The 20,975-nt window shown below is 39.5% G+C and overlaps 1 protein-coding gene across 1 annotated transcript; it reads right to left on the reverse strand.

Annotated features, from left to right (window-relative positions):
* Window positions 1-1,081: 1,081 nt before the first annotated feature.
* Window positions 1,082-20,706, reverse strand: RELL1 (RELT like 1). The gene is made up of 7 exons (XM_072334977.1): window positions 20,516-20,706; window positions 12,578-12,805; window positions 10,692-10,763; window positions 9,450-9,507; window positions 6,757-6,996; window positions 5,882-6,069; window positions 1,082-3,659 (listed from the first exon to the last, which is right to left on the reverse strand). The coding sequence occupies exons 1-6, from the start codon at window positions 20,601-20,603 to the stop codon at window positions 5,889-5,891; spliced, it is 867 nt and encodes a 288-aa protein (XP_072191078.1). The 5' UTR covers window positions 20,604-20,706; the 3' UTR covers window positions 1,082-3,659; window positions 5,882-5,888.
* Between the last annotated feature and the right edge of the window lie 269 nt (window positions 20,707-20,975).

Genomic DNA, 20,975 nt, shown 5'->3' on the forward strand with positions numbered 1-20,975 from the left:
ACATTTCTTTTGAGGACTGATTTATGCCAGTTGAATTTTAACATCTCAAAACAGAAATCCTTATTTATTCAACATATGCATACAGCTAATAGAAGCATATGTATTGCACAACTGTTATAACGACAGCTGGATTTGTATTCAGTTTTCAATTAAAGATAACCTGAAATTGTTACTGCAAGCAATACAAATGTCAAGGAGCTGAGTGTGGAAAACCACGCAATGGAAAAAAACACAGACCTAGAATATTACACTATGGTTATTTTGTTATGAAGATGAAAATACCTGGAAATGAGAATCTAAATGTGTGCTCAAATTCCATGACTTTTCTAGTAGCACTGTCTCAATTCTCTGAGAAAACAGAGGCCTGGAAGAATGTTTTTCTTTCTTATTTTTCCTAGTTCTGACTGTAAACCACAGCTGCATGGAAACTTCTAAAACTCAGCAAGCCCAGATCTCAAAACAGACCTTGTGTGATGCAGCTAGGAAACACTGAAATAAAGAACAGAAGAACTGCAAACAGGATGGTACGCTGATAATTACATCCAGCTAGCCACAACATCTTGCTTTGAGCTTCCTTCACCTATTCATACAGCAAAACTCACTGTAATGCCATTTGCAGATTGCAGTCATCTGTGAGAACATAATGTAACAAATTAAGCATTGTAATATTACTGAGAGACACAGAGGAAGCAACCACAAAGAGCTTCCTGTCGTTTGTATTTTTTTCTTTCCATACCTTACAAAAAAACAATTGAGAATAATGAGAATGTTGCATATTTTCTAAAAGCTCAACGTCACATAGAATAAAAAATTAATGCTCCTGATACATTAAAGGCTAAAGGTCTTCAGTCAGATACCCGCTCAGAGTATATTTTCTTCTTTCCAAGATAAAATACAGAACAAGTGTATTGTCTGCCAAGAAAATAGTAAGGAAGAACATCACATAACAGCCTAACCTCATTACCTCCACGAACAAAAACTCACAGTGCAAAGAGTTTAACATCACACATTAGAAGCTCAGACTGTGTAACAGTTAAGTTCCACACAGTGATGCAGGTTTAAAGAAATCACAAGCGAGTTTAAGAATCAATGTTTTATTATCTGCTTGGTAGTACAAAAGTTGTATATAAACTACTTTGTTAAAAATACATCTGATATGCAAATTTAAGAAAGGCTGACTAATATGGCAATGTCCATATCACTACAAAACTGCAAAGTGTAGTGTTAAAGGCAATAAAAACAGGCACCACTTCTAAACCTTCCTACTGAAGAAGCAATGTACAAATTCAGTTCTTACACATACCAGGTCTTACAATACCTTATGTAAGTATGTTATGCAGGCAAACAATGCTTTACATATCCAACACATTTCAATTGTATTCTACATAATTCAAATGGAATCAAAATAGGATGTACTTTTAAATTAAGTAAAAAAATAGGATATTTTTGTTTGAGCTTCTTTTGAATTCTTTCAGCGTGTTACCTTGCAATACTCGCCCACCGTGTATTGAAACACAATACCATAACATTAAAAACTTTTCTTTTTTTTAAAGCTTTTGAGGCAGTCCGTAACTGTGCATCTTCTTTCTGAGAACTGTTTAAAACTGCTCAGATTTGCCCAATACTCCCTTTTTCCAATAACATTTTATATTTGTAGCTCTACAATCTCTTGGAAATTGAAAGCTAACTACTCTAACCGACACTAATTAAACTCCTCTAGAATAAATCAAATAAATAAATCAAGTGTATGCCTATAAGGCGGGCTTCATAGTTTGTTAAATATCAAAGAGATTTCATAAACCATACTTTATTAATGACAGCAAGGATGCTAAACACTCAAGTACCAGTCCTGGTCAGAGTTATGTTAGGTACTCAAGAATGAGCAGTTCTCTCTAAAAAATATCAATTTTAGAAGGCACAATAAACCATCATTTCTTTTCAGGAACTTGGTTGGGTTTGTTTGTTGGTTTGTTTGGTTCCTCCCCCCTACCAAATATGGTGTCTGTGAGAAGCATTCAGACCAAGTGAGCAGTAAACCTGCCCAGGGCAGGGGGAGGCAGAACTAGATGATCTTTAAGACCCCTTCCAACCCAAGCTGTTCTATAATTGGGTTTATCAATATCTAATTGATAGAAGACAAAGGAAAGCAGTCACAACACATACTTCCCAGCAACCATCGAACAAACTCAAAGTTCTCTGACAAGATGTGGGAGTATCTAATATGGTTTAAAAAATGAACATGAATTTTTAGTATCTGTACACATTGATTGTTAACTTCACATAAGCTGATGAAGATTCTCAGATTTGAGAGAGAAACACAGTTCAGAACGCTTGGACAAAAGGGACTGAAAGCAATTTAAAACAAATCAATTTCAAAAGAAGCACTGATTTTCAGAGTTCATAAATTAGATTAAATTAACGTATAGTTCTCAGAACATAGCATAATCACTACTACGCTGTCTTACCCTACAGCTAATATTCTTAGGCACTTGGAGAAAATGTTATTTTTCAGTTTCTTTCACATAGCAAAATTTGCTGAAGTATTGCAAAGGTCCCCCCCCCCTGCCTCACCAAAATAAAACGATAAGATTGCAAAGGTCATAATAAGTAGACATAAAAATAACATCACAAAACCATCTCTGGTATTTTTAGCAGTAGATCACACTCAAAATATTAAGGCAGTGAAACAATGGCTTTCGATGCCAGTGAGAACTGCTACCCTCTGAAGCCACTCTGAAGTACTTCAGTACATACTCCATTAATTTTTAATGACAAATATTCCATATCTTTTATCTAGCGGTTCAAATATGTTGCCTTAGCTTAATAAGGAACCTGTGGGTAAAAACAAAAGAGAAATGCAAAGCCATTAGGCAATCTGCAAATATGACTAAGTAGTCACAAGAAAAATGGAGAACAAATGGTCTTAATGAAAGTGACTTTTCCAAAGCTCAACCAAGCGCATAGATGATGACACTCTTTAGCCTAATGATAAATAGTTATTAAGGTAATGGGAATAAGGACAACAGTATCCTTTAACATTTGTGTATAGCTAAGCCACTCTGTACTGTGAAAGCATCAGAAGGCTTACATACTTCTGCATGTCTGCACACATGCAGATCTGAATGAAAATGTTTATTTCCTTGTGTGTTTTGCTTGGCTACTAGAATTTAGATTGAAAGAGTATTTTCATCTTCTGTAGCCTAACTTTCATCTTCAGAGTACTTGTGAGCTCCAGAAGGGAAGAACAGAGGAAAAGAATCCAGACGGACCAGAGAGGTGAATACAGTTTATCCAGAGAGCAATCAGACTACATGTAATATTGAACTTATTAAAAGAAAATACTTGTCTAAGTATGAAGAAAAAAATTATCTGGTAAGGTTTTTTACCTTCCCTGTCCAAAACCTTAAACATATCTTTTCTTTTGAAGATGCTCGATTTTTGGTATGAGGTCCACACTGAGCAACAGTACGTACGTGTAAGTCATAGTATTTTGTGACCAATAAAAATCAGAAAGTATTTAACCTTGCACAGATGCCATCACAAAACTTGTAAAATGCTACAGTGCCATAAACACATTTCCTTAAATAGGAACGCATTTCTTGGGAGTTCTCTGGTTTCTCCAAAGTGCTACTTGACAAACTTCTTTTTAGAAGTTCCACCTGCAAAACAAGGAGGTAATTTCACAGGTAAGTCCAGGAGAAAAATTAGTTACAAAACAAGCTCATCAATTAAGAACAGATCTTCTGAAGTAGAAAAAATAAAAAAAAAGCTTGAATTACTTAGTGTGGTGGTTATGCATTACAAGCTTTAGAATAAGAAATGAGAAGAGCTGGAAATTCAGCCAGTAATCATGAAAAGGATGGACAAAACCACCATCAAACCAATAAATCACATCAGTGTAAAGAGCACAAAATGTAGAAAGGAATACCAGAAATGGCAAACATCACAAAGCCGCAGCACAGCAGTAACATAAGTTTTTGTTTTCTTAGTAGCTTGCCAAGGAACTCCAAGAGCTTAACTCAAATACTTGACTTCAAGTATCTGCTCCATACTTACTCCTTCTTCATGTGCCACTAAAAATATTTTAAGTAAACTGAAATGATGAAATGGAATCTGCTCAAGACCATGGACCCCAGAGATAGACAGAAGACATAAGTATAAAAGACACAGGCAGCAAGATGGAAGGATAAGCTGAAACACTGCAGAGCTCATTTCAAGACTAAGAATATGTCAGTTTAGGGGAAGCAAAACTGAACTCAAGAGTAGCAGTGAACATAAGCAACCAGCAGCATGAAAATACTGCTCAACTCAGAGATTTCATCCTACACAGAACGCTGTTATAGATGTTTAAAGCACTAAGGACTAATCTAGTGCCTCCAAAAAGCTGGAATAAACCTTCTTCCAGCAGCACTTACATGCACATTTGTGCCTCCCTTCTTCCTCTACATCTGAAGATCTGAGTCATGTCCTCTAAAACAACGTGCTTTTTAATCATACATTTATTAGCTACAGGCACAGAAGTCCTAAACATTACTTGTCCATTCAATGTCAGTAAATTAAGCTACAATAGTTTATTAGAAGCCTGAAACAAGTAATTGAAACAGAAGTCTAACTAGCATCTGCTTACTTGAGAACAGCCTATCATGGCAGTGCACAAAAACTCATCTAGAACCACACTAGAGAACAGAATATTAAGCTTTCAGGCCAAAGCTGAGGTTTTGTGGTTATGTTTTGCTTTCCCCCCCCCCTCACAGTACAGAGCAAACAGACCTGGATAGTTTCCCAAGTTTAGAAAATAGATTTGTTGGACTGCAGAAGCCATTACAAGTGTCATTTCTGAGTCATTCCTCTGCCATCAGAATATTTGTTTTCAAAAAGGGCAGCATCTTAATTCCTAAGAGATGTTCTACAATAAAAAAATGCCATAGATGGACGCTTTTTTCTTTAATAACTATACTATTCTCTCTCTAAAGAGCAGCTTATTTTTAGATTAAAGTAGGAATAGTTCAAACTTGGGGAACAGCTTTCATTAATTTGGGATAGGACAAGTTACAAAACATGTACAAAGCTTTTCTAGATGATGAAAACAAACTTCAAATCACAAGCATGCTGGAACGAACTATTTTCACATATGCCCTTTTCCTGCTATTTTTCCATGTCAAAAGACAAATTCTCTTCTCATATGTCAGTGAATGTATTAGTAACAGTTTGAACTCCCATTGGAAATACTAGAAAGACCACAGAGCTCCATCCAGCTGGACATGAAAATACTGATACAGCTAGCAAGAGAAGAGGTTATAAATTTTAATGTCTCAATAGAATCCCCATCCTCTTGGTTTAACAGCCTACCACTGGTCACTGTGATATGAGCATTTTTATGCATCTCCATTCTTATTAGCCAAAGCCTCCCTAATCCATCAGAGAAGTACCTAATAAGCAGCCAGCTGACACGCAGGATCAAAGAAGCACTGCAATTATTCCAATGAATAGCAGTCAACAGTATTTGTTTCTTTTGGGAAACCAGCACATTGCCACTAAGAACTGAATTGTCCATTTACTGTGAAAAACTATATGCAGATCTTGGACCAATGATGCTGCCTTCATGGAGTAGCTTTTATTCCTACAACTGCCCAAATTTTAAGGTCTAAATAAAAAAAATAGATTAAAAAAAAAAAACTCAGAATATATTTTAGGCTTTACCAATTTATCATTAACTGAATTATCAAATACAATATTTGCAGAATACTTCTTTTTTTTTTTTTTACAGAAACTTTCAAAACTGCCCGATAAGTTTTCACACAGAACAGACACATTCACCACCTTTTTTCTCCTTCCTGGTTGCCCCAGTCTGTTTCACTTTCACTAGTTCCCAGTGCCATACCTGCAGTTCACTCCGAGCTTCTCCTCTCTTGCATCTCCTCTTTCACAGGTGTGGCAGGTGCTTCTTTTGCTTCCTGTTTCGCAGGCGTGGCAGGCATGTCACCATTGAGGCCCTCCACCCCAGTAACAGACATCAAGCTTTTCCGTTCTTTGGAATTAGATTTGTGCTCCACTTTCGTGACTCTAAACCTGAGGTGACCAGAAGTGAGATTCAGCTGCATGTCCCCAGACATTACCAAGATCATTCTGTGTACCAGCATATGGATACACATGCACTTTTAGACGGGCGAATCCCAAGACTGTGAAGCAGAAGCACACACCCACACAGACTCATGTTCACTTCAGAACAATCTTCCTTTTTATTGCCCGTGCAGACCTTATATGCTCGCTGCTGCTGAATCACACTTCTCAAGGACTTGGTTTTCAAAACAACCCACAGATTCTATTGTACTAGACCAGTAATTTTTTTCTAAGACAGCAACTGTGTAAGATTGGAATTAAAAATAACTGGAAACATAATGAAGTTATTTCGGTACCTCACACTTAATCCAGAAATAACAAATTAAGAACAAAGGGGATTTATTCATATGCAATCCTTACTACATTTAGGCTGTGTCAACAGAACTACAGCTTTGGGTTTACAGCCACAGTGGATCCCTACTCACTCACAGGGTTCTAAGAAGTCTTGTTCACTTCCTCTAGAGTTAAATTTAGTTCACTAATAGTGGGGTTTTAAAAAATAATGTTAAAAAAAGGAAAAAAAAAAAATCAATCACTCGTTCTAGAAATAGAGTAAAATTAATGGGTAGATGATCCCATGTGAGCCACTACAGAATCTCTAAGAAAAGGATACAGTGAAGTGGCATTAAATCTTACCTTCCCACAGAAAGTACTGTAACCTCCCCAAGGCGACTTCTCCTGTGCTCCTTGGATTTGTGAGCTGGTTTTATATGATGCCATCGTTTGTGGCTACAGCGAGAACAAACATCCTTCTCTATTACTCCTCCAACAGTATGTAAGTGATGGCCTTTGCAGTTGTGTTTAAGTGAAGCAGCACCAGGTGACAAAGGAGACCCTGGACTTGTTGGACTTCCAGGAGTGTTAGGAGACATGGGGCTAGAGGAAGTATAAAGGAAATGCAGAGTATACTATTAAATCCTGTTTCTTAAAAGGAAAGTAAAAAGTAAAGCTTTTAGTTGCATCTAATGAATAACTACTTTTCAGAAGGACAGTTTATTTGTGAGAATATATGAATTCCCCTTAATACCACATTTCCACAGTTCAAAAATCACTTCTATGAATGAATGGATCTGCAATCATGTAGTTAATGTACATAAAGTACAAGGAAATGGGGAAAAAAATCAGGTTAAAATTGAGAAAAATAGTTTAAGTGGATTTGTTCCGTTATTTTTAAGAACTCAACAACATTGTGTTGAGGCAAAACTAAATGTCTGTCATGAAACAGGATTAACATATCATTCAGCCTAAGCTTCAGAAAGCTGCTTCTTGAAGGACCCATAAAAAAAAAAAGAAAAAGCATTCCAATGAACAAAATGCACCTACTGAGAATAACCATTCTTATCGAGTTAACCTCCATTTCTTCTAAAACAGGAAAACAGGCAGGACAGACAAAAAGCAAAGACATTTTTGGACTTCAGCATTACTCCACTGTCAAGCAACATATTCTCATAAAGCAAGATAGATGCATTACAGGTAAAATGACTACAACGTAAGGCAGAACAGTTCTGAAAAGGGACATACTAGAAAGGTTTTAATCAGATTACTGTAAAACTGAAAGGACATTTTCAGTGCAGTCATTCTGGTCCAGATCATATTCTGTGTTTTAAATAGCTCTTTAAATAATGGAAGAAAAGACTATCTAAAGTATCTGTGAAATTTGGGGTTACCCATAGTATCTGTAGAGAACAAGCCAAGAAATAAGTATGATAGGACAAAGTTGTGTGTGAGAAACACACACACAGAAATCTTATGAAAAATACTGGATGTATCACAGTAGGGACAACACAGATTTCAGCACTTCAGCAGAAGTAAATACTAAAAAGACAGAGGCAGCCAGATACCCATTACTCAGAAAAAGAAGGTAAAAAACACAAGCTGAACATGAATCATTAGGATGTAGGTACTTATATATATATATATTCACCTAATAAAGTTGTATTATTAAGCTTTAATCATGCCTTAGTCAGAATGTTTCATCCAGTTTTAGGAAGGCTATTTCTAGAAAAAAATCTAACAAACCAGAAAAACTCCAAGGGAGAACAAAGAAACAAAATTTGTTATGGGAAGTCTGGAGCTATTTAGATGTTTATTTTCAGAACAAATATATTGTCGGGAGGCGTTTAGTGGTCTTCAAACAAATAACAGAAACTTAAAAAGGAAATAAAATCCATTTAACATGTTTGAAGTAAAGACAAGAAGTAACGACTTTAAATAGCAGAAGTGCAGATTTAACTTCACTGTGTTTATTTCTGTCACTAGGAAGTGTTTCGCAGTGGACTGAACATACAAATGAGTGCAGGGGATTTGCACTCAAGCTACTAAAGCTTTAGGAACATCTGTCTGTCAGAAGTAATGAAAGAACAATCCACCATATCTTTTGGTAGTCTTAAAAGACCATAGTCCCTTCCCATTTTTATATATTAATTCACTGAAACAGCAGTCAAACTCTCAAAGTACACATAACGACACAAGATGTCTGAGTTAAAATCCTACCAAATACTTCTGATGTACCAGGAAAAAATAGTTCCAAAATAATTTCTATGTTCAAGAGTTCATTTTGTTAAACTTGAAATGAGTTTCTTCAATAACCAAGCCTCTCATCATTAAAATAGGAGATAAATGGTTGCACATTAAATTATATGTTTTGCTAAAACTTTATGCTCCTGCTTCACTACTTCAGTATCCATTTCCTCTGCCTTGAACAGCAATATAGGATTACATAAGGAGAGTATGGTAATATAGATACAGTTAAAAAGTACTCAGATACAGGTATAAGCATGTTTAATTCAATGGTATGCTTGCCATTTAAGGAGCAAACAACTTTCTCTACGTGAAGTTTTAAATAGGTGTACGGTGGAAGAAAGCCCAAGAGGTAGGCCAGCCAATGTATGTCAACAAAATTACAATGCAAAAAGAGTGAAACAGAAGAAGACATTGAATGAGACACTGTTCAAAGTTAGCAACCATACAAATGAAACAAGCACTGCCTCTGCTCTTTCAGAACACCAAGTTTGGATTAAACCAGCTTCTAAGTAATTGCATCCTAAAGTAAACAGGTATTTGCAGCCTCTGTAAATCTTTAGCTCAAGAAAGCAATAAATCATTTTGACAGGCCCAGAACATATAACCAGAAGAGCAAGATATTATCATGGGGCTTATGCTAAAATGTAGTGAACTCAAAGGCACAACAAAGAAATCAAGCTATTATCCTCTGGGCTGACAACTCAAGGAAGTGATGTAGCCTTCAAAGTGCACAGGAAATAAAACCCTTTGAAAGGGTACATTTTTAGTTGCCTCAGGAAACACACATTAAAAAGTTGAGCAATTACCTTTCGGGTTCAAAGACACTGCTATCTGCTACCATGGCCTTTAACACATCAGCATTTGCTGTAATGAGAATAAATAGAATTCTTCAAAAATGCACAGCTCTAACTTTAGAAAAACAAACAACAAATCTAAAGGTTTGCTTAGAACTACAACTTCCACCTAGAAGAAAGATGGCTGCATTACCTGCATCATTAAAAAGGCACGAGAGAGAATCATGCAAAAATGTTTACATAATCCTATGGGATTTTCTTAACATAAGCTACTAGCATTACTGCTCATATTGCACACCAAGCTTTCCCCCCGTACAAGCTGTAGAGCAGCCATCTGCACAGCACTCCTACACAAGATCACTGAAACATTTAAAAATATTCATTTCATCACAGGACTATCATCAACTCAGAGTCATTTAAGAGAAAAAGCACCAAAAAGAACAAAACCCAGCCATGATGAAAAACACATTAGCACTAAGGCCTAGCAGTCATTACAGGAAAAGAAGAAACCAGCAACAAAAGGAAACCCTTCCTGAGTTTTAGGCTTCATTCAGTAGTAACTCAAAGCAAGCTCAATGCTTAGGAGAACTTGGATTTACACAAATGTAAAATTAACAGGTTAAAGTTTCTTATATTATAAAATCATACAGTATCCTAAAGGTTACTTTGACTGGTAAAATGTTCGGAACTAACCAAGCACTCTTCAGGCCACTTAGGAGTAGTTCTACCTCTCCCTAGTAGTATCTGTTTGACCATTTACACTATGCAGACAGCACAGGAAGATAACACACCTGAATTTCCAAGTCAGAGCCAGTCTACTCTGCTCTCTCAATTATGCACAAATCTTTCATCAGACAAAAATATTCAATCTGGTCAAAACGTTAGAATTTTACATGCTTTCAGTGTTGCCATTAAGAAAACAAGCTTCAGCTTTTCTTTGAAAAACAAGCAAAAATATTTAAAAAAAGAAAACCAAACAAACAAAAAAAAAAATCCAATGGCACAACAGTTAACAGAAGATCAAGAAATGCACGAACCAAACTTACAGTGCAAAATTATTTTCAGATAATCAAAAAATGACTCCACTTTGCTTTGAATTATTGCCTCCTGGAGGCAATCTCAAAGAATACAGGTACAAAAAGGCTATTCAGCAAGAACATACAAACATGCCATACTTCTGAATACATACAAATATACACATACTTGTCAGACACCACCACAAAGGCTCGTAACTTCAATTTCACCATACTATACCTTCATTTTTCATAATGTAGTTAATAATTTGTCCTACAGTGTCACTATTCTCATGCGCAGTTTCATTCATTTCTGTGCAATGAAATAAATATTTCGTCAATAGTTTGGCCTTTCACAACAAACAAAAAAAAGAAATGTTATTTTTAAAAACAAAAACTACACTGCACCACCCCACCAATTAAAGACCCATTTCCAATTAAAACAAAAAAAAGAATGAAAGAAAGAAAAAAAGAAAGAAAGAAAGGACACCTGAAGACGATACAGAAAGAAACTGGCAGGATCTACTGTCAGTTCGGAGAGAAAACTTAGATGAGACTTTTTGGTCTTTATTCAAGAAAGCATAACCATAAACTTAAGTTTATGGAATCGACACATCAGCTCTAATATTCTTTAAGGCTTGAAGCAGTCCAAGATTTTCAGGAACATGTAATCAAAATTCTATTTATAGCTACTTAGATAAGGAGATGTAAAGGAAAGCATTATTTCTAACCCTAAACATAACAACTACAAATCAAAACACCTCAAGATAATATTTTATAACAGGTATTATCAGCTTCTAAAACAAAAGGGATTCAGTTTAATCTTACAACTGCAAGGTTTTTTGTTTTTTTTTAATTTATTTTATACTGTAGGATTCTTAAATTCCTCGCTCCTTTAGTCATATCTAATAGAGAAACTTAGTACTTCTGGAGCTGACTGCACTCACTACTAGCGCTGGAAGTTTCCCCAGAATAATCTCAGATCTCGAAGACTGGAGAAAAAATAAATGAATTAAGTAAGCGCTGCTTACTTAATAGACATTAGGGCAATCTTTAAAAAGAAAAATACTCATCCTCAGAGGATGGAGGCAAGTTTCACAGGTTAGGCCTCAAAATTGCCTCTAAGCAGTAAATTAGGGGCTTCCTTCACTCTTTACCCCACCTTTCATCTTCTTCACCCCAATGCCTACAACTCTGAAAAGCAACTTAAACACCTGTCTCCCCAGAAGACCTGGAAGCTGCCCCTTCTCTCTGCTATTCACCTTGCTGTTACTCCTCCCTTGAACCAGCAGATTGAACAGATACACTGCTTGAGTACATGCCCTGGGCAGTGATTGCTTAGGAACACAATGACAGATCATAACTGCAGCACATGACTCTAGGTTACCACAGAGGCACTGTCATTTGCACTTATTATGAACATACTTAGGTGCTATCAATCTATTTAGAGAAAGGAAGAGGCCCTCAGTATTTACAAGGGACCTGACCTTTCTATTTACTAGCCAAATGCTGCATATAACATTCTTCTCTGGGGTGAAAAAGAGAGCAGGGGAAGATGGGAATAAGGAATCACAAAACAGGAGTACAAACAAAAAAACAGAACCAAGGTAAAAAGAAAAAAATATGTATATAAGCAGCATATGTTACATAAAAGAGAATGTAGACAATCCACCCAAAGGCTCAGTTTTATAATGAGAGGGGAGATGAAAAAGACAACGCAACAGGAATAAAACCAAAGTTGCTGAACATAAACTTTAGACTTAAGGCTTCAAGCAGCGGCTTTTCACCACCCCCTGATGTTCAGTACTTGCTCTCAGCAGCAGACAGAATGCACAAAAGGGATCTGGTGACTTCAGTACACAGCCACTAATACGCTGGATACTTTGGTCCCTCCATGAGCTCTTAGTCTGTTTTAAAGTACTCACATGGGAAGTTGGAAGACTGGTGAAGATTTGACTAGCAAAGACCAAAAACCAACAGACACAATGGTAATAAAACTACTTCTCTTAATATTATATAATATCTAATCTAGACAGAAGAATGACAGAATTCTCACAAAAAGTCACCTCCATATTGGCTGCAATGTTTAGAAATAAGCAGAAATAGTTTTTTAGACATGTTGATTACCTATTTTTTCATCAGGCTTTTCCTCTTCCTCTACCTCTTCAGCCTCTGTTGTACAACGATACCCTTTTTTCTTAAGGATGTGACAGATGAGGATCCCCAAGAGACCCATGATGAAGAACACAGGCACCAATACAAAGGCAACATACTCTAGGTGCTCAGGCTTGTTATTATTGCCAGTTGTCACAGTAGTTGTCGGTAAATCATGGCTTGCCAAGGCCTGTACATCACCTACATAACGGAATAAACAGAGTTTATGCCTGTAACGGTCAGTATCTTCTCTCCATAAAACGATTACAAACATTCAGTCACGTACAAAAAACACCCACATGATATTTCTTCGGTACGATGGGGTAGAACAAATGGTATTCCAGCCAATCTCAGCATGAGGTGAAGGCGAGAAAAGCTAAATACCACAAGCGCTCCTTCTCACCAGCAAGGGGAGCTCCATACTATTCCTGAAGCCATAACTTCATGCAAAACAGATAAAAAGCATGGATCGTTTCCTAGTATGAAAGCACAGGATTTAGCACTGACAAAAGGATCAGACTTAAGAAACACCCTTGAAATTTTCTTGGCAATGGGATTAGAAGAATACAACAGATTCCAACTAAGTTAAGAGTAGGAAAGAACAGCAACAAAATGAGAAGAGTAAAATTCTAAAGTCTCCAGAAATTTACAGACAGACCATTACTTCCAAATCACCTCTACTGTGCCAGCTGTATAAATAATACAGTTTTTAACATTAAGTATTCATCTGAATCAATCCGCTACACAACAGCGGGAATGCAGAAAGCTAGAGGAAACGCAAACAAACATCTGAATAGTTCTGGAGGCTGAATGAACTCTAATGTTAAAATTAAACCTCAGGATGTTTGCTTGGGGCAGAGCCAGATGGCCTGGCTTGCATACAAACCCAAAAAAGAAAGCTATCCATTTTTCTCAAGAAAAGCCAGCAACGCTACAGATAACTGCACGTAAAACTTACAAGGTATGTATTCTTCAGTAGCTTTAACTTGAACTCGGGCAGGACAATTGAGCAACAGAAGAAGTGAATGAGTTAACACTTAAAAACTGCAATTGTTTTACATGACAGAGAAGTAAAAGACAAGAAAGGATAAACAGAATCACAGAACTCACAGTTGGTTTGGCAAGAATTTTTAATTCACATTTTAATATATTGGAATGGAACAGGTTCAGTCTTGTTGGCTTTCAACATATCCAAAGTTCCCCACTCATCAGCCAATTTACTTACCAGGAAAGAGAAAAGCCATTACAGCAAACACTATTTTGATGGCTGCACTGTTTCAGAACCTAAGAAATCCAACTGAAATAGCATACAGCACAACCTCAGGTGTATTAACAGATCAGAACATGAAGAGTGCTAATTTAAGGAAAAGTGGCAGGTGCTTTGAATTTTGATGCATACGGTCTGTTTTAAGAATGAACAGGAAATCCACAGCACACTACTTCCAAGACATCAACAGCAGATTACTACTCAAGATAACTAACAGGTCGGAGGACAGATTAGGAATGCCACAAAACAAATCTGACTCTTTATGTTTTCTACATCTCTTTGTGAGAAAAACAGCATTACCCTAGGGAATTTCCTCCTGACTTTCCTCCACGACCACGGCAGGTAACCCCTACTTCAAACCTAGAGATCAAGTGCTTCCACCCCTCCAAGCTGTGGTTCCTCACAGCTTCTCCAGATGCAAAGCCTCTTCACAAGGTCCCTCCCCGCTCAGTTCTCTGCTACCCCACTGATTTTGCACCTGACAGGCCAAAACCCTGAAAACAGTTTTAAACTTTAAACAAGACACTGAGCTCGCTGAAGAAAAACACGGCCTAGGAAGCCTTTACTTTTTAAAGCAGTCACTTCAGTGAAGCAGCACTACCGGTGGTTTACAGACTGCTGTATCAAGGCAGTCAAGTAACTCATCTTTACGAGTTTCCTCTTATTTTGTGTCAGTCGTGCTCGAGTACAGTTCTGAAATAAATCTGATTCTGTTCTGGAAGGAACAGCTTGCCTGGTTTCTTTCTTTCCTTTTTTGCTTATTTTCAAACCTCCAATCTGCTCAATGAGCACTTCTGCTCACAGGCTGCTGCCTGATACACCAGTGAGAAAACCCTTCAGCTACAGTCCGCTGTCAAAGTATCTTCCTCAGCAGTAAAAAATTAAATCAGTATTTTTTGTGCAAATAGGTAATTCACACAGAACAGAAACTGCTCTTGATGGCATCATTAAATGATCAGAGATATAAAATTTGACAAGAAGCAAAACAAAAATTTTCCAGAAGAAACTGATTGCCAGGATCAAATACTTGCTGCTGTATTCAACCTAATAAGCGCTCAGCACTCATTACCAAACACCATCCATGTGCCAAGAGCTCTGCTCTCAGAAACTTCAGCAGTTAGAATGTAATACAAGACAAAGACTTGCCTGGGTACAAGCAATATATGTCATGTATTAGTCAGAGCTGCATCACTCATTTTATGATCCCTATTCTTCTTCCCCTGAGGCACGTTATGCTTATTAACAGAATGGTGACAGTTACTCCATTCTCATGAAGTACCATGTTGCCTCACAAAGGTTTTACTGGAAATTCAGGCCTTCCTTGACTCAAGCCAATAACTATGAAAGCAGTTTGCTGTGGTCCTTCTCCTGTCCTGATGTTTTCATACACCTGTGCAGACTACCAGTCTACGTACCAAAATTAACCGAAGATGCACTCCAAATGCAGACATTTAGGAGCAGCACTTGGCACATTTAAAATGCTGCTTAAACAACAAATCACAGATCATATTCATGATACCAATTGAGATCCCATGTCACCTTGTTTGCTTAAGTACACTTCAGTCATTGATCTTAAGTTTTCTCTGCCCTTAACGAAGCCTTAACTAAAAAGTAAAATATAAAGTCAGTCTGCCTCAGTCAAGAACTTTCCTTTTATACTGGTTCTAATCCCCACTACTCAAACACAGTGTTCTTCTATCTTCTCAATTCAGCAATGGCTCAAGAATATATTACAAAACCCTTAAGAAACAGAATATGTGAGGAAAAAAAAGTTGGCCGATGAAGGAAAAAAAGAAAATCATCCTTTTTTTAATTAAAATTTTTATAGGGCTGAGCTTGATCTATTATTGATATTCAAGTAAAACACTGTCTTCTCTCCATGTTAGCAAGATAATGTTTAGTAAATAAATAAATAAAATCTAAGTCTGTGATATCTTGCAGGCTGTAGTAATAACAAGGCTGGAGTGGACCATGTACACAAGGGGACTGCTCTGTAGCAAACCTTTTCCGCCCTAGTTTCACAGAAATCAGAGATCAGAACACGTCAGCAAGGTCATCCCACTTCATGCTGCTGTCCTGGAGCAGGATTAGCTGTTCCCAGACAACTATTTGCCACACAGAGCTAAAGATCCTGCAAAGGCAACAGCCCGTCCCCCTCATACACCGTTTTCTTTCTGCACAGATGGAAGGTCAGAACAACTATTTCATTGATATCTATTTGCCACATCAAACAACTCAGCTCATACCAAGCTTCAGAATTACTTGCTCCTTGGTTTTAGCAGCACGCGAAGATCTCATTTAGCATGATCATTACAACATCCCCGATGAAGCTCCAGTCAGCCCAAAGCTTTGCCTTTAGCAATGATCTAAAAAGGCAATTCTCAAACTTTTCAAAGAGCAAAGCAAAATCCCCTGAATGATTTAATACTGCTTAAAGAACAACTCAGATGGTTGAAAAGGAAATCTGTTCTGCAATAGATTACATCTGTTTAGCTGTTACATAAGCAACGTAAAATTCATCTTTAAAATAATGCATTGCCTTTATTTTTCTAAATCTCCCATACTAAACCTAAGTATAATACACATCTAATGGATTGTTTTAAGCACATTCCAGTTATTGTATTGTTTAATCTACAGCAAGAAGCCCATAAACAATGATGTAATCTCTCTGCCCTGCTGATAAAGAATCCTATTTTGTTACGCCAGATTTTGCCTATTAAGCCCATGCCATTTATTTCTTGTGGCTTTCCTTTTAAAAAGCTTTGTTTATATTTCATTAATTTGATTGTTCTAGCAATCAGTCTGCTATAAATAACTACATACATATTTACTATCTTATCCCTGTAGTTCAGAAAGTTGCATGGTCATATTTCCTGCTTTCAGGCATGAAGATGACATTCAGCTTTCTATCTAAATATACACAAACTACTGTTGGCCTTGATGTTAACTGAACGGTTGGAGAAATCAAGTATGACCTCTGCACAACCTACTCAGCTGCAGTGTAAGACAAATGAAGCACTCAGTTAAGACATGGGATCTGCTCAGGCACCTCAACTAAGCACATCTGTAAACGTCCCAGCAGCAGCCTTATCTTCAGCAGTTCTCTCCCTGTTCATACATGTGCTCCACTCATACACAGTAGAGTAGGAATCACTCAAGTTTCAGAATAACTTAACAAAAATGTGACTTATTTGGGTGCTTCCTGCTAGTTTTTCTTTCTTTAATGCCTGGACCACTTCTCATTCAGTTCACTGTGAGGCCACAGAAACAACTTACAGGTGTAATGAAAAACATAAGCTGGCAACACCACGAAGAGAAATGAGCAGGCAATTCCCACTTCAGCTCACCTTTCAAGGGAACAGCAGTTGCCACCATAGCCAGTGTTTCATCTTCTCCTGACCCTGACAGAAGTATGCTCACACTGCATCAGGAGAAGCCCAAACTGTGTCTCTATGTTTCACTCTGAATCACGGTTACTAGAGCTTTAAATCACAGTTTACATCCCTGTCTTACTACTAAGGTGGAATCTATAAAGGAGACCAGAGGAAACCATGGAAACAATGACAAGGAAGAGGTTAAACAGGGTGATTTCCAGAGGAAAGAGTAAGTGAAGGCAACCTGTTGCCTAACATCTGTTTCACCTATTGTTAAAAGGAATGGTACTTTGGGGAATAACCACGAACTAAATAACGGGAAAATAAAGCTATCATTTAAGAGAAACATTCAGCATGCTCAATTCTGCTTCACTTCTAGCTATCCTGTAGTAAACGGAACCTACAAACAGAAGTGCAATAAGCAGGAAGTCTAATGAGATAGAGGAAGCCACGTGATAAAAGAAGATGACGACTAGCAGCAGTGCTGCCAATTGCCCTAACAGTTGTTTAAGGTCTGCAGCTAGGAACAAACTTCTAAACTTTCATTAGGTTTGCCAGCAGCAGTCTCTCAAACAAGCGCACAGAAGAATCTGCCCCATGGCTCACAGAGACCCCAGGCTCCCTCTAGCCCAGCTGCAGCTCCAGCAGGGACACCAGAGCAGGTACCCAGGCCCATGGTCCAAGGAGCCCCTGGGCAGCCTGTGCCAGTGCAGTCACCCAGCACTAGCTCTAAATACTTTTAACTAGCTTTACTTCCTTGTCACTAATAGCAAGATGTACATAGCCAGTTCCAGGAATAACCTGTCTTAAAACACCTAGCTGCATCCTTACTACCCAACATCCCATTCAAACCCATAAACCCTCAAATCTTTCATAGTACCTCAAACTGGAGCCTGCTAGAGTCCTTACATTAGAAACTGAGGCTTTGGCTTACTGAAGTTATCACAAAACTTACCATGATATCCAAGGGCACATTCTGTAGTAGGTCTGAAAAGCGAGCCTTCTCCTCTGAACTCTGAGAGTCAGGTCTCTGCCACGATGAGTTCCCTCCAATCGCATGCTACATCAACACAGTTTCAACAAGCTGCCCACAAAAAATGACCATTCCCTGAAATCTGGCAAGAGGGGCTCAGAGAGGAGATACCTCCTAAGCATGGACAGGTGCAATTAACAGCGAACTATAGCTAAAGCAGTAGAGTATAATGCATGTAACCCTCAGCAATTCAAAATCATTGTGGTTTATGCAATCCCAGATGAAGACTAAACCTAGTCTTGTCAGTTGCCTTGTCTGTCTGGGCAATCACACCGTGCAGGCACCTAGCATTATTAAGACTTCAAAGACAAAGATACCAACAGCAGCTCAGACCCGTTGAGAAAACTGCACTATGTACAGCAATAAGAGAGACCTGATCCATCCAGAAGATGCAGCTGACAAGACCAAGAGAACAGATCAGAATCTCGTGCTTTGCTGCTAATCAGCATTACAATGCTCTCATTTCTGCTAGAATCACCGAATTTCAGCTTTCAAATAAAGTATGCATTCCGTGCAAAGTGCACTTAACACATTAGTCTGTTTAAGAAAAATAAAGGATGCCTGTAGAACACATCAGATGTTTAAGACTAATCCATACCATTAGGAAATTTACAAGTGCCAGCAGCATTAAAGCAATGCTACCAAATACATAAAAATCAACCGTTCTGTGCAAACATTCGCATTAGTTGAAATCAGCCAAAGATTTTTAACTAAAACCAGCATATCCTGTATGACAGTATAGCAGAAAACATCTGGCAAACCTCAGGAGGAAGAAATAGTGTGTATTTTTTTTGTACCTTTTGCACTTTTTGTTACACCTTGCAGCAGTTCGCTTTCAAACGTGCACCTGATGCATGTGATGAAATCACAGGTATCAATACTAAGTCCCACTGATGCACATGGCCTTACAACTCCCATGGAAAAGTGCCCGGTGAGAGAAACCTCACATTAATCTTATTCACAAAGAAGGTGGAGAATGTGGTCAGACTCAAGAAGAGAAAGAACACCCACATCTCCTCTCCTCTCTTACATAGAAGATCTGAAGAAAGCATTCAGGCCTTGCAAAGCCCAATAGTAGTCAACACAGATCTGAACTCCGGGCTGGCTGTTCTTTCACTGAAACTGGTTGAACTTGAGAAGAAAAAGCCTGATAATGCTGACACATTTATCACTGTTCTACAGGTCTCAGCTGTGCCTACTGATATTTACTTCTTTCTGCTCTCCTGAAGAGAAGGAATTAGCTAGATGACAAGGCTTCCACGCCTCTTGTTTTCAGAGCAGAGCAGCAGGTGGTGGACACCTCAGACAGTTTTGGACCAAGCTGACACACGCTAAGCACTAAGTACAGATTGACAAAGGGCGTATTAGAAAGATTCATTCTGTGCCTAATTTCATGCTAGCAATCACAGCCGTGCTAACTGCTTCCCCTGTGCTCTCACACCAGCCGTACGCCCTCAGCCATGCCCTGCTGCACAGCTGTAATGTGCTGCCGGTGCGAGGCACCCACAGACACAGCAAGCAGCCGAGGAGAGCCTACCAGTGAGTTTATGTTTGACAGTTCGCACTTCAGACAACGCGGGAGGCGTTCAGCTTTCAGATTACCAGCATCGCAGCGTCTGGGGTTACGTATAAACGCAGAAAATGTCACTGAGAAGTGACTTCCTCCATACTTGAGCTGCACTGGGAGCACTTAAGGGTTACAGCAAACCGAGTTTCTAAAACCTAAACACAAAGCCAAGTTTAACCTCACAGCGGACAGCCAAGCAGCAGCAGTTCCTCGAATCATTTATATTCTGTGAGTCATTCCCCCACTCCGGCTCAAAGTAAAGGCAGCTACAGAACGGTTACGAGAACTTGTACGGCTCGCTGTATAGCTTGTTTTTTAACCCGCCCCGTACCGCACAGCCGCACGGTACAGGACCCGTCGCGACGCGAAGGGCCGCGCAGCCCACGGAGCTCCGCGCTCCGGCACAGCGGGCGGCACCGCGCCGAGCGCCGCGAGCCGGACACAGGCGGAGCCCCCGCTGCCTCCCACCCGGCTCGGCCCCGGGCAGCGCAGGGGTCGAGCTGGGGCAGAGCGAGGAGGAGGCTGCCCCTCTACCCTCGCCTCGGCAGCCCGTCGCAGGCCCGGCCCCGAGCGGCCCCTGCCTCGCCGGCTCCCGTCGCGAAGAGCGGACCGACCCCCGGGGAGAAGCGGCGGGGTCGGCGGAGGCGCCCCGGCTCGACGTTTCACCCACCGAGATCGGAGCGGTTCCCCAGCCAGACGGCCGTCGGGCCCAGCGAAAGACCAACCGGCGGAATCCCGCTCGTCACCGGCGGAGCCATACCCGCCGCCTCCTCGCTGGCAGCCGCGCTGCCGCCCGGCACGGCACGGCACGGCACGGCCCACCGGCGGCGGGACGCGCCCTGACCGCACGGCGACTGCGCGGAGGCGGCCCGGGGCGGTGCTGGGTGAGGCGGCGCGCAGTCCCGTTTGGAGCTCTCGGTTTGGTGTTAGAGAATGTGGGAGGCGGTTCTTGTGTGCTCCTGTGGTAAGTTTGTGAACTTAGCCAGCATTAGCATCGAATGCAGAAGCGTTAGCGGGGGTGATGGAGCGCTGGCACAGAGTGCCCAGAGGCTGTGGAATCTCCCTCCCCCTTGAATATACATCTGAGCACCTGGTCTGGTGTCCTCGCTGGAGCTGGGGTTGAGCCAGAG

The sequence above is a fragment of the Excalfactoria chinensis genome, chromosome 4 (assembly GCF_039878825.1).
Source record: "Excalfactoria chinensis isolate bCotChi1 chromosome 4, bCotChi1.hap2, whole genome shotgun sequence".
Classification (NCBI taxonomy): domain Eukaryota; kingdom Metazoa; phylum Chordata; class Aves; order Galliformes; family Phasianidae; genus Excalfactoria; species Excalfactoria chinensis.